Source organism: Anas acuta, chromosome 1 (genome assembly GCF_963932015.1).
Source record: "Anas acuta chromosome 1, bAnaAcu1.1, whole genome shotgun sequence".
Taxonomy (NCBI): Eukaryota; Metazoa; Chordata; class Aves; order Anseriformes; family Anatidae; genus Anas; species Anas acuta.
In genome coordinates, this window is record NC_088979.1 from 202749614 (window position 1) to 202761710 (window position 12097).

General features: G+C 44.9%; 1 protein-coding gene across 4 annotated transcripts in view; it reads left to right on the top strand.

Annotated features, from left to right (window-relative positions):
- Positions 1-12097, top strand: part of EXOC4 (exocyst complex component 4) — a 365076-nt gene that overhangs the window by 6232 nt on the left and 346747 nt on the right. For all 4 annotated transcript variants that reach the window (XM_068670114.1, XM_068670116.1, XM_068670115.1 and 1 more), the window contains exon 2: positions 10893-11082. In XM_068670114.1, coding sequence (XP_068526215.1) covers positions 10893-11082 — 190 coding nt within the window. The remainder of the gene's footprint in view (positions 1-10892; positions 11083-12097) is intronic.

Here is a 12097-nt window from a genome sequence, read left to right on the forward strand (position 1 = left end):
TTACTTAGGTGGCTGTAGCTGCTCAGCCTCGTCGCCGCAGCTCTCGCACAAGTCCTCGCTGATAAAAGATGATCAATTCCTGTCGAAAATGCTCTAACCGACTGTGTAAGCAGCATGAAAGATTAATAGGATGTAAGTAGAGGAGGAATATGTTTTATAATGCTCTGTTTACTTTCTGTGTTTAACAGCCTTTTGAAGAGACTCAGTTCTGTGTTGCCTCGCAGCGAAGGAGCGAGCTCCTGCCCTGTTTGCACAACACAGATCTGTGTGTGGAGGCTGGAAACCCACCCAGTATTGCTCTTGGACTGTGCTGGCCTCTGGATTTCACTTTTAATTTTGTTTTAAGGGGGAGATCTGTTGTAATTCTATAATCAATTCACAACGATAGCCCGTTTGCCATACCTGTTGACTTGCACGATGCAATTTTTGGCTACCTTCCTTCCAGCATCCCGTTGTCGTCTCAAAGGGAGGTTTTTTATCTCCTGAACCCTTTGATTCACTTCTTCAAATCCAGAATTTCTTGGCAGCAATCAACTCGCTGTGAAAACAATGAGAAAGCATTTAGGGTGTTGTTACAGAGTTAAATTTTTTAAAATCTTTTGGATTTCTTCTCCTTCCCAGAGCGCATCAGGCTGGCTTTTGTTTCATAGAGCAACAACTTTTTGCAGCGCCTCTGCAGAGGTTTTCCCAGCACGTGTTATCAGCTTGTGTGTTTTGAGGTTAAATAGTGCTGGAAGCTGTAGATCGCCCCACTTGGGACTCATCTTTAAGACAACAGTTTTCAATTATAAAAGTCAAATAAGCCCTTCTGGTTTAATGAATGTCTGGAAATGTACAGAGAGGTGCAGGCAGCGGGCTGCTGGACTGTCGTGCTTGTCCCAGGGTGCCATACAAGCTGTTTTGTCATGCCTTGTAGAAATACAGCCACGTGTGGGATCTCATGGGGTGGCCCACGGGCTGCAGGACGGCAGGCAGGAGGGGAATGCCCTGACGGGCTCTTTCCCCATGCAGGATTTTTGTTTTTCTGTTCTGTACGCCCATAAAAACAAGGAGAAACGGATTTTTAGAACGGACCAGATTTTGTCGTGTTTCCTCACCTGTTTTACTCTGATTAGCTCAGAGCTTACAGCGAGTTTCACGGTGGCATCTTCAAAATGCGTGCTTGGTCTTAGGTGCTGCCTGGCATTGTCAGGAGCTTATCCTTGAAATAATCCCTTGAAATTCGAGGAACGATCCTTGAAGTTACCACCATCAAACCCCTGTGCCGTGTTCTGTTCCCTACTGCAGCTAGTTACCCCTGCATCTGCTGGCCAGCTCTCATCTTGTTTTTTTTTCCCCCTTTCCAGTGCATCCTGACCTCTTGTCTCTCCCTCACCTGCTGTTGTTTGCTGTCTGTCGGATTTCCTGCTGCAAAGAGCCCGAGTTGTCGTTCTGTGGGGCTTCTTGGTGCCTCGGTGGGGCTGGCCTGCAGGTGTTAGTGAGTAGAACTGCCTGGGAATGAGCCCAGTGGTTAAAACCTCAGTCATAAAGCAAATGCTGTAATTGCTGCGCGGCCACAGCCATCAGCAAGAGACGCCTTGTGAGAAGTAACTGGATTCTAATGGGTTTCTTTCTACTCTTCTTTGTTGTTTTTTTCTTTTTTCTTTTTAATAGCGAAGTCTCCTTGGCGCGCTGCAGCCATTTCCTGCAGAGAGGAGACTGGTCTTCCTAGACATCCACAGCGCTCTGCTGAAATGATTATTTGTTGCTTCTAGCAACTGCTTTCCTCGTTTAACTCCAGAAGCACTTTGTTGGTCAAAAATTGTGTTGGCGAAGGCCGTGCTTCGATTTTTTTTTTGTCCCTGCATGTTACAGGGGCTTATTGTGTTCTGATTTGTGTTTTAGGCCCTTGGTATGGTGTAAAAAGAAAAAAAAAAAATCCCTCCTCTCTGCTTCCTTCCTCAAGGGTGTTTCGATGTGTGCAGAGGATACCCCAAGCTCCCTGTATTATTGGGGCTTCAAAAGTGTTTCAGGGCGAGGAAGTGGAAGGCTTAACCAGATCCAGGGCAGAGCCACACAGACACAGGTGGCAGAAACTCTACCGGGATTGCTGTTAAAATTGGAGCTTTGTTTGCTCCCCCAGGTGATGCAGCGCTCCGTTCAATTACGCTTGGCTAAAATGTTCGTTTTCTCGATCAGGTGAGAAATATTGAAATTTGTTCTGCTTGCCTTTCTCCGTGGTGTTTCCCACCATCCTTAACGAGTGTTTTCATGTGAGTAAGCAGTGCCGAGAGAAGGCAAGTGAACTGCACTTTTAAAAAACTTGATCCAGACGTGATGGGAGATTGCTCCCAAATTTCCAGACCGTACCTGTATGTCCCGCAGTACTCTTTCCATCTTTTAATCCAAATGTTTGCATGTGTCTGATCCAATTTTGGGGTGCACAGGAGGAAGGGGGCTCTACAGAGATGCTCAGATGCTGAAAACGTGCAGCAGTGGTCAGCTGTGGGGACTGAGCTCTCCTCTTAAATCAACCTCGGAGCTCCCCACAAGAGCTGCCCAGCATGTTGCAGGTGCCAGCTTATCATTAATGCTCTTTCACTTTAATTTAATAAAAAAGAAAACCAATGATGGAAGCATAATGCCCCCATACAGCTACTGCAATGATCTTCCTGTGAAACAATTTCTCCAGCCACGGAATTGATGCTTAAGACTCCGTTTACTATCCGTAGCTGAGCAGTAATCATACTTAACAGGGCTGGCTTTAGGGTGGGTAAAAGAGGCAGGCAGTTCATCCACCCAGCCTAGCTGGAGGCATCAGAGAAAGCGAATTTGCAGAAATGAAGCAGTTATTATTCATTAGCATTAAGTTTTCTCCTAAAATTGATGCTTAATCTAATCCTGTCAGTGCTTTATTGGGCAGGTAGGAAGCTGACAGCGGGCTGGCGAAAGAAATTACCCCCCTCGAAAACAGAGGAAAGCTCCTGATCATACAGAGCTCGTAGGGGAATAGGAGACTGATCGGTGGAGTAGAATGGGAGCTGGGATGTGCACCCCTGCTTTGGGGCTGGAGTGTATTTGGCGCTCAAAAACGTGATTATAAAGGGAGGTGAATTGCTCCATGGTTCTGTAGCTGATCTTCTCTGTCCTCCTGTAGGTACCTGTTGGGCCCTGTGATGTGTAGGACTGCTGCGTTCGTTTGCTGCTGGAGAGCTTTGTAAACCTCCTGCTCTTTTAGTTCACAGCAACACAAGGAATTTATTAGCTTGGGAAGAAGCTAGCTCATTTTCTGGGCTTTTACGTCGTAAAGCTGTGTCGGGTTTCTTGCAGGGCTTGAATGCTGGGAGGTTTGCAAGCCCTTTTTTGTTCTTCCTCCCCAAATTAGTGCATCACGCTGTAGGAGATTCACAGAAGAGGTGAGATAGCATGGAAGCTGTGCAGTCCAGGCACCTGCACAGCTCAGATGTGTCTTTGAAAAACATGAAGAAATAGCCAGCACGGTGTCTGCAGCGTGAGAATAACTTGATGTGCTTTGGGTGGAGGTGTCTGGTGCTGGTGGGGTGCTGGGGCCAGGCTAATTATGTTGCTCTTAAACGAGGTTTCTTTTATCCCCGCTTAATGTGTTGTGTTTTCAAAGCATGGGATACACTTCCCACTGTAAATAAGATTATGGACTGTAGTATTTTCTGCATTCCAAAACTGAGCGTCTTTCTCAAAGCTCTTTAGTGTTTTAGTAGCAAAACTCTTTCGTTTTGTAGCTCGGGGCGAAAAAGCAGAGACTTTGGAGATGGTGGAAAAAACAGTTTTAATGAACCAAGTGGGCTTTGCAGCTTGTAAGTACCACGTGGAGTGGTTCTGGGCAGCATACCTAGGTCAGAAACCCTGCCTCCCAGCCTTCTGAACCTCTGTTCAGCTTTTGATGACTGCAGCGTGTGGGATTGCTGGAAGCAACAGGTAAAAGGTGGGTTCAAACGTACTGCGGGTCCTGTTCCTTCATCTGCAGTGCCGAGGAAGGAGCAGGGCTCTTCAGGAGCTGCGGGGTTCCTGCGTTCAGCTTTCCAGGTACAGTCGGTAGCACAAATGGTAGAGCTGGCAATTGCATCTGCTCAGTGTGAACGCATTTTCTTCTGTATTTACTGTTGGAAAGGAGATATTCCCGTCTGATGTGGAGCTGCTTCAGGCGTCTCGCCGAGTGATGGTGTGTCAGGACTCTTCTGGAAGCCTTTCCACCTGCTCCCTGTGCTGGTTGTTAAGAGTTGGATGCAGGAAAGCAGAGATGAGAAATGCTTGTGATCTGAAGATCAAATTTCTTTGAAATGAATAGTCCCAAAGGGCTTTTTTTTTATTATTATTAATCTAATTCCAGTGTAAATTCACTGACCCTGGGGGAAGGAGCAAGGTTCGCTTCTTTCTTGTAGGAAACGTGTTGTACATCCCATGATAAAACGTCTTTGGGATTGTGTCTGATCTTCTCCTCTCTCCCGTCTTTCCAGGTAGAAGCGACTCGAGTGAATTAAGCATTTGGCATTCGTGTAATCTGTATTTTAACTATGTAAAATCAGAAGGCAATGAGATTTGGCTCAATGAATTTCTGTTTTACTGTAGCATAAAAACGGCTCTTAGCAGACGAACATCCAGTTGGAATTCTTCTAATCCTATTGAGCTCTCGCTAATGAGACAGGCACATGCAGCCATCCAGCTGCCAAGTACAAATTGCAGGTATTCTACAGGAGAGGCGGATTCTCATTTAGCAAAATGGAAATGAAAAAACAACTGAACTGATGAGGGAACCCTTCTGGAGATCCTCGCCGAGTTCATAACCCGCACGTACTCGGTATCTAGGCTGGTGTTTCTTCTGTTTGTGATGTGTTTTGAAAGCTTTTGCTTTTCAAGGAGTTCGGAAAAGCTAATGTATATTTATCACCGTTTCATAATCCCGTCCTGTTTTGTAATTCCCCCTTCAAAGTTCTTTCTGCTGAGTTCCCTTCCCAAACAATTTTGATCCTTTCTAGTTGGCAAACAGTGTGTTGACTTTTCTTCTTCCTTACCACACATTTTAATCGAACTGAAACAAGCAAAGATGCCCTTGGCTTACTTTTTTTGCAGCGTTAGCAGGAACCTGTATAATCTCCAGAATATTAAGTATTCCTCGCTTTGCTCTTTGCTGTGCAGAGCGAGAAAAAGAAATGGCTCCCGTACCAAGGGGCTTAGGAAATTCAGGTGCACAGAGTAATTTCTCAGATTCAAAGTGACACGGTGCCTTTTTTGTAGTTACAGGTGCTGCTGGGCTTCAAGGATTTAATGTTGTGGGTTTTAAGGAGTAAAATACACAGTAGTGAATTACTGGAGTAGAGAGAAGGGGGTGAGGTAGTTCTGGATGAAGTAGGTGAAACGAAGGCTCAGCAGATTGATGTAGTGACTTGAGAAGAACATGAGCAGCAAGGGCTTGCTGGCGGCTGTAAGCAGCTGAAAGCACTCGTGCTCCTTTAAAATATGCTGTGGAAGTTTGTATCTTACAGCCCTGGTGGACAAAGAAGTAAGTTGTTACCTGGGAAAAGTGTAATACGATTTCTTAAAAAATCAAGAGGAAGCATTTTCAGTTTTATGGCACGCTTGGTTCTGACATTGTGGCTCAAACCTGCTTTATTTCAGCTTATTTATATATTGCTGCTCATATCCTAAAAACGTGGCCTTAGCTTTTTTCTACATGCTCTTTGGTTCTTGAGTACACGATCACGGGGTGCATCACACACGCGCTGCTTTTCTGTTCCCCAGCCGTTAATCTAGATGCTTGTAATGACTGGAAACAACCAAGTCCTAAACCCCAAACCTTAACGTTTCGGAAACTTCACGGACTTTCAGTACTGTAAATGAAAAAGCTGCCTCTGCTGCTCTCCTTTTAGCTCTTGGGTTCGGATTGGTATTTTATTCTATTTATGAAAAAATCATCTTACAGGTATCTAAGGCAAGCTCACGTGGGTGCAGAGAAGAACTGTGAGGTTTAATTTACTTGCTTAGTGTAGAGTTATGTATCCCTTTAGGCGTAATAAGTGGTCCCTTTCATAAACAAGAAAGGAGGAGAGAGCCCTGGATGCAGGTAAATTTCCTGGTCAAAGTGATGAGTAGGGTATTTTGGTGGTGCTTGTTTGCACAATATTTTCCCCAAGCAGGTAATCAAAGCAAACAGGAGGTTCCCAGTGCAGGTGTTAATTCTGGGCAGATTTCCCAGGTGCTGCGGTCCGACGGAGCCAGCTGGAAATCCTGGAAGGTGGCAGCTGATGGAGTCTGAATCTTCCATCGAGTTCCACTCAGGCAGCACCCTCGCAGGTCAGGATCTCAGGCTGGAGAAGCGTGTGACAGGCTGCTAATGGGGTTGTGTCCCTGGTGAGTACATCCCTGGGGTGTGCACACACAGCAGGGTTACACCATCATCTGTAACTCTTCCCTTCTCCCCCGTCCTGCTTGGTTTAACCTGGAACTTGGTAAGAGTGGAGCACTGTTGCCTCGTCTTTGTGCAGATTTGGACCCCGTGGTGTCCAGTGCCCCTCCTGTTTCCCTGGTGCTCACGGGTGTAGGGTTAGGGGTGTGGGAGGGTGCATTCCAGCTGATTTCCTTCAATATTTTTTGCCCTGTCTGTGAGCAACACTTGGATCCCTTCTTTGCAACCTGCTGGTGCTGTGAGATTTGTGCAACAGGATTCAGGAGTTCACTACTTACAGTGTAAGCACGCCTCCTTTATGGCTTTTTAAGCAGATTTCCTGTGAGTTTCACCAAGTGCCACTAGTGCTAGTGGTACACGATTTAGTAAAAACTTGCTTTGCTTTTACACGATTCACCTCCTTTCTGATTCCTGCAAGCCTCAGACGCACACCTCCTGTCAGCCTTTCCTTTTCCAAACTCAAGTTTCGAGCTCAGCAGAGAGTAGCAGCGGTGTTGCCTTCGTTGTTGTGCTTCCAAGACCAACTGAAGAGAGAAGAGACCCGAGCTGCACAGATCTCCCAGGCTGTGGGCACAGTAAGGTTTTATGCAGCAGCAGAGCGAGGCCTTTGTTGTGTTCTCATCTCCTTGGATTCCAGGCTGCTGCTGTGCTCATGTTTTCAGAAAACTATAAGTGCAAAAAAGCCGTTGGCAACTGGATTCCCAGTGTGTGCTGCTGAGATTCCAGAAGTCTGGGTGGACAAACTGGGGCTTTGAGACCTCCATTTTCCCATTACCCTTGGTTTTAGTAAGGATTACTGATGTTTTCATGCCACTGCTGGCTGTAATGTGGTTTAAATAACGAGGTCTTTGGAGCCTAGTCAGTGGGTGTGAGAAGGTGAGTAGGGCTCAGCCAGATGGGCTTTTTTTTTTTTTTAAACCCCTAAAGCTTCTTGATTCTGCTCCAGGTGACAGCAGATTTTTTATATATTGAAGAAGAAAAATAGCAAAATATTAACTAAAATTAATACTTTTAGTTGCTATCCTTATGTTTATTGGTAGGAGTAAACTTGTTGCATCTAATAAAGGCAAATATACCACCGAGGTACACTCGCCTCATCCTTTTTTCAACACGTTCTGTGGTTTCTAAGGTATGGGTCCAGCTGTGACCTCACGTTTTCTTGCTGGCTTCCGAAATGTTTTGGTTTTGGGTGTGCAGATGTCTAGTTTTTTCAGCAAAAAGTAGTCATCCTACAAAGAGCAATTTCAAGTCAGTTGCAAGGATGAAGACAAGTGGGCGGCACTGTTTGAGTCTGCTTAAAAGCATGAATACGACTGGAAGTTGTTAGGAATTAAACATTAAAAGGAGCCTTAAAGACATGTGATGCCCTCGGATATTACAGCGATGTAGCCGTAACCTTGTGGAATGGTTTTGAGCTCCTGTAGCTACTGCAGGTGGATTACTAAAGCCTGAGCAGCTCTGGTGAGTCAACAATTTTGAAGTTTAATTAAAACCAGAAACTTTACCAGCTGATGATACAGGCAAAGTTGGTTCAGCTCACGCAGTGTCTGCAGTGATCCACGATTCTCCGGCGATCCATAGTGCAGGTGGGAGAGGATGGATGTTTTCATTAACCACGGGGACAGGCGATATCCTTCAGCTTCCAGCTCAAACCATACGTCAGCTCCTAAGGAGATACCTTTGTGTCTGGGGTGACCACGCTGAAGCACAGCTTTTTAGCAAAAATCAGCATTTTTTTCACAAAGAAGGGGCTCATCTGCAAAAACTCGTAGTGCAGTGAGATTTACTGCCAGATTCATTCTTTCAGTTGCTTTCTGTTCATCTCTTACAGCATGATCCCAGACTTCTCTGCAGAATTAAGCCGTGTATTTAATTCTGCATTCTGTGTGTGCTGAGCTTTTTCTGCCACATTTTTCTACCTTCCTTTGTCTGAAGTGTTTGCCTGACCTCTGCCAGCAGCCTTGGAGCGTCTCACCAGTGCTCAGTGCCTGTAACCACAGCTCACAAGTTTGAGGAGCCCGTGCTGTGCGTTCCCCAGGTATGATGAAGAAACCAGGCTCCGAGGATCTGCCTGGGCAGCCGGCAGCTGTTTCCATTTGGATGTGGAGCTGCATGCAGCTCTGCAGCGTGGGGACGTTCTGAGCACCAAAGTATTTGTCATAGGACAGAGGCTGTAATCCAGGTTTCTTAATCCCAGGTTGATTTTCCAACCACCCCACCATCGTTTTTTCTTTCCAGGTTTGTTTTGCACAATCCTAAATCACTTTGCATACGATACGGCCTAATTGAAGTGATTTTTGAGGCAATGTGATTTAATGCACAACCAGGATCAGAATCTTGATGCAGTAACACTGGAAAGCGTTCCCATTTCTACAGCGACCACGAAGCATGGAACCTGAAATCCTACAAACAGTGTCTGTAGTATCTGTTCGTCCTTTCTGCCGCTGCCAGCTGGAAGGGAAAAGATGTGAGAACTGGGTAAAACAAAACACAGCACCTGGGTGCGTTGTCTTTTGGGGTTTTGTACATTGTGGCTGTAATTCCCCTGACCTCCTCAGTAGTGGGGTAGGACAAGCATCTTTGTGGTCCTGTCCTGTCCTCCATCTGGCAGTGCAGATTTACTTGCTCACTTGAGTTTTTTAGCTGCTCTTTCTGGGCTGATGATCTCCTGTGAAATGTTTTTTTCTTCTCCCTTTTTAAAGATGGAGCCCTTGCGTGGGTGGCACAGCCTGTTGTTTCTCTTTGTAGGCAAGAATTGGTCGCGAACTGGAGGTTTTGGCTGCATCTCTGCTGCCTTTGAGGGAGAGAGAACATTCCTTGTGTGCTCGTGTGAAGTTCCTTGTTTGCATTCATTTGGGAAGAGCTCTTGCACTTGAGCTCCTACTACATCTGAGATTTGAGAATTCACAGAAATCTCTCAAGCATTAACCCTTTGTGTGTCCCACATGTCACTGGAGCTACTTGTAGATACCCCAAAAAGCAAATTTACCCTTCTCCTCTCAAACTACTTAAAGTCCTAAAAAAAAAAAAAAATCAAGCAGTTCTCTAATTCTCCTGGCACGTGTCTTTGTTCCTACTGGCCGTGGGATTGGGAACAGTGGCTATTTTACTGTTTTACTCTTAATGCTCTTAAGTGTAGTACATGCATAATCTTAAAAAGATGCCTCTGCTTGGCTGAGGGCTGACCTTTCATAATTTAAAAGGAATAATGCTCTTTGGGCATTCATGCTCTGCTGGGTTTGTTTTTTAAGTCAACAAGTCAACATTCAGGACTTCTTGGAAAGTTGTGCTTGTTTCACATTGCTCAAGTGTGTGAGCCAAAAGGGTTTGTGTGGTTTTTTGTTTGTTTGTTTCTCTTATTTTGACCTCAGAAGTTCTTTAAAGTGGTTCAGAAGTTTTCAAGAGAGCTACATAATCCATCAGACTGGTTCTTAAGGCTGTGATATACCAGAGTTTGGGTCGTAACTACTGCAACTGATCCTAAATGACTTTTCTCTTTTTCACCATGAAATATCCAGTTTTCTCTTGCTGTATTGCTGATTTAAGACAAAAGGTTTTATGGACCGTGCCTACCTGTCCCAGGGATAAAGGAAAAGGAAAATTCAGGATGCCTTTTTTGCACGACCCAGCCTTTTGAGTGCTCTGTATGAAATAAGAAAGTGTTTTTCTGACTGTTGTTGTCTCCTGGCCCTTTCCAGTAGTGCCACCGAGTTACTACAGGTGTGAGCTGCTGGATCTGGTGGCAGGATGGGTCTCCAGTGGGGGTGAGTGAGGTGAAAAGAGTGAAGGAGAGAAAATTGCACTGATCTTTGTGCAAATCTGAGAAATTTGGAGTGATACCAAGAAACTTGCCCTCTCCGTGCCCAGTTTGATTTCAAAATTTTCCATTTTCAAACTGAAAAATTTCCATTTGAATTGAAATTTTCAACAGCTTCGTGGAAATCTCAAACTAAACAGCTTTATAATAAATAAAAAAATTCTTAATGGATGATGTTACTTAGGTTAAAATTAGGAGGTGAGTGTGGTGGAAATAAGGGCACATGGCACTCCTTCCCTGGAGTGGTGCCATGTCTGAGAGCAGAGTGGCTGTTGGAAGGTGTGGGTGGATTTTTGATGGGGTTCTGTCTGTTCTGGTTGTATTCCTGGTGGGCTTTGGCAAGTAAGGAGTAGCTGCAGCATTCAGTTGTGATGGTCTCCAAGTCAAAAATAGAATTTCTTCTTTGTAGTGCTCTGTAAGTAATAAATCGGGATGTATTTCAGATGTTACACTGTGCCCAGCAAGTATAAAAAAGTTCCCAAGAATCTGAAAATTGGGGAAGTAACAAAACACAATGCTTCTTTTTTTCCTTAGTGCATTGTTCTTTTTTTCCAGAAGAATTTACCAGAAATAATCTCCCCTCACTGATGTGCCAGACTAGTAAGAGGGATAGATAATTCCAAAATAACCTTATTTTTGTCATCTTTGTGCCCGTAGGACTCTATCTACAAGCGATGACGTTGAGGACCGAGAGACCGAGAAGGGCCGCCTGGAAGAAGCCTACGAGAAATGCGACCGGGACTTGGACGAGCTCATTGTCCAGCACTACACCGAGCTCACCACTGCCATCCGCACGTACCAGAGCATCACAGAGCGCATCACCAACTCCCGCAACAAGATCAAGCAGGTGAAGAGTGATGCCACGTGTCTTGCTCCGTTTTCATCTGCTTGATAACCTGTACAAACGTGTGCAACTCCTCTCTTTTCCTGCATACTGTTTTTTTATTGTTAGTGTAATGTGAGCTTATATTTTTACCTTTTATTTCCTTCCCTTTTTCCAGCTGCATCCTGGACTGAACTAAAAATTGAATTGGGAAAGCTCTGCTAGCTACGAACTGTGATGCATCCAGTCCTAATACAGTGGCCCCAGCCTATTTCTTACTGGTAGTGTGTTTTCCATAGGATCTCTTCTTGTTCTCTGAGAGCACAAGTAATTAAAGAGCAGAACGGGAGGTGGATATGAAGAGGAAAAGTTTGCAGTGCCCTCTGTTCATTTGCTGTCTGGGCAAGTTGCTATCGGTTTTTGAAGTCTAAAGGCTGCTAAGCTAACACCTTGCCATCGAATCTGTTCATGTTTTTTATACGTTGGCCTCCAACAACCTCCTAAATAGCCTGGGTGATTCATCACCTTGCTTCTTGCTCAGAGAATATGAATTTTGGCACTATTTCCAAACTCAGTTCTGTTGTGTGAACGTACATGAACTCTGTGCCCCCGTGTATTTCTGTATTTTGAGTGCTCACACTTTAGTAGTGTGCCAGTAAATAACTCTGGCACTCTTTGTTGTGGACTTGTTCCATCTGCTCTCTCCCTGCAGCTCTGATTGCTGTAGCAGTAGATTAGTTTTTTGGTCTCCTGCCCTGCCTTTTACTTCCTGTGTGGTTTGCTTTACCTAAACTTTGCAAACTGGGTACCAGAATTGTTCTGTCTTTTTATTTTCCTGACTCTGGGGAGGTCTCAGCTTAAAACCTTTCACCGCATTGCTTTAGGAGCAGGAGGCTGTGACCCTTCTGGGGCTACGTACTGACCCTTCTGGCTTTTAAAATTCACTTAGCATTTTCAAAGAGAATGACACCATCCTGATGTTTTCCAAGGGTAAGAGTTCACCCTAGGATTTATGTACAAAGCGCAGCGCTTTGAAAGC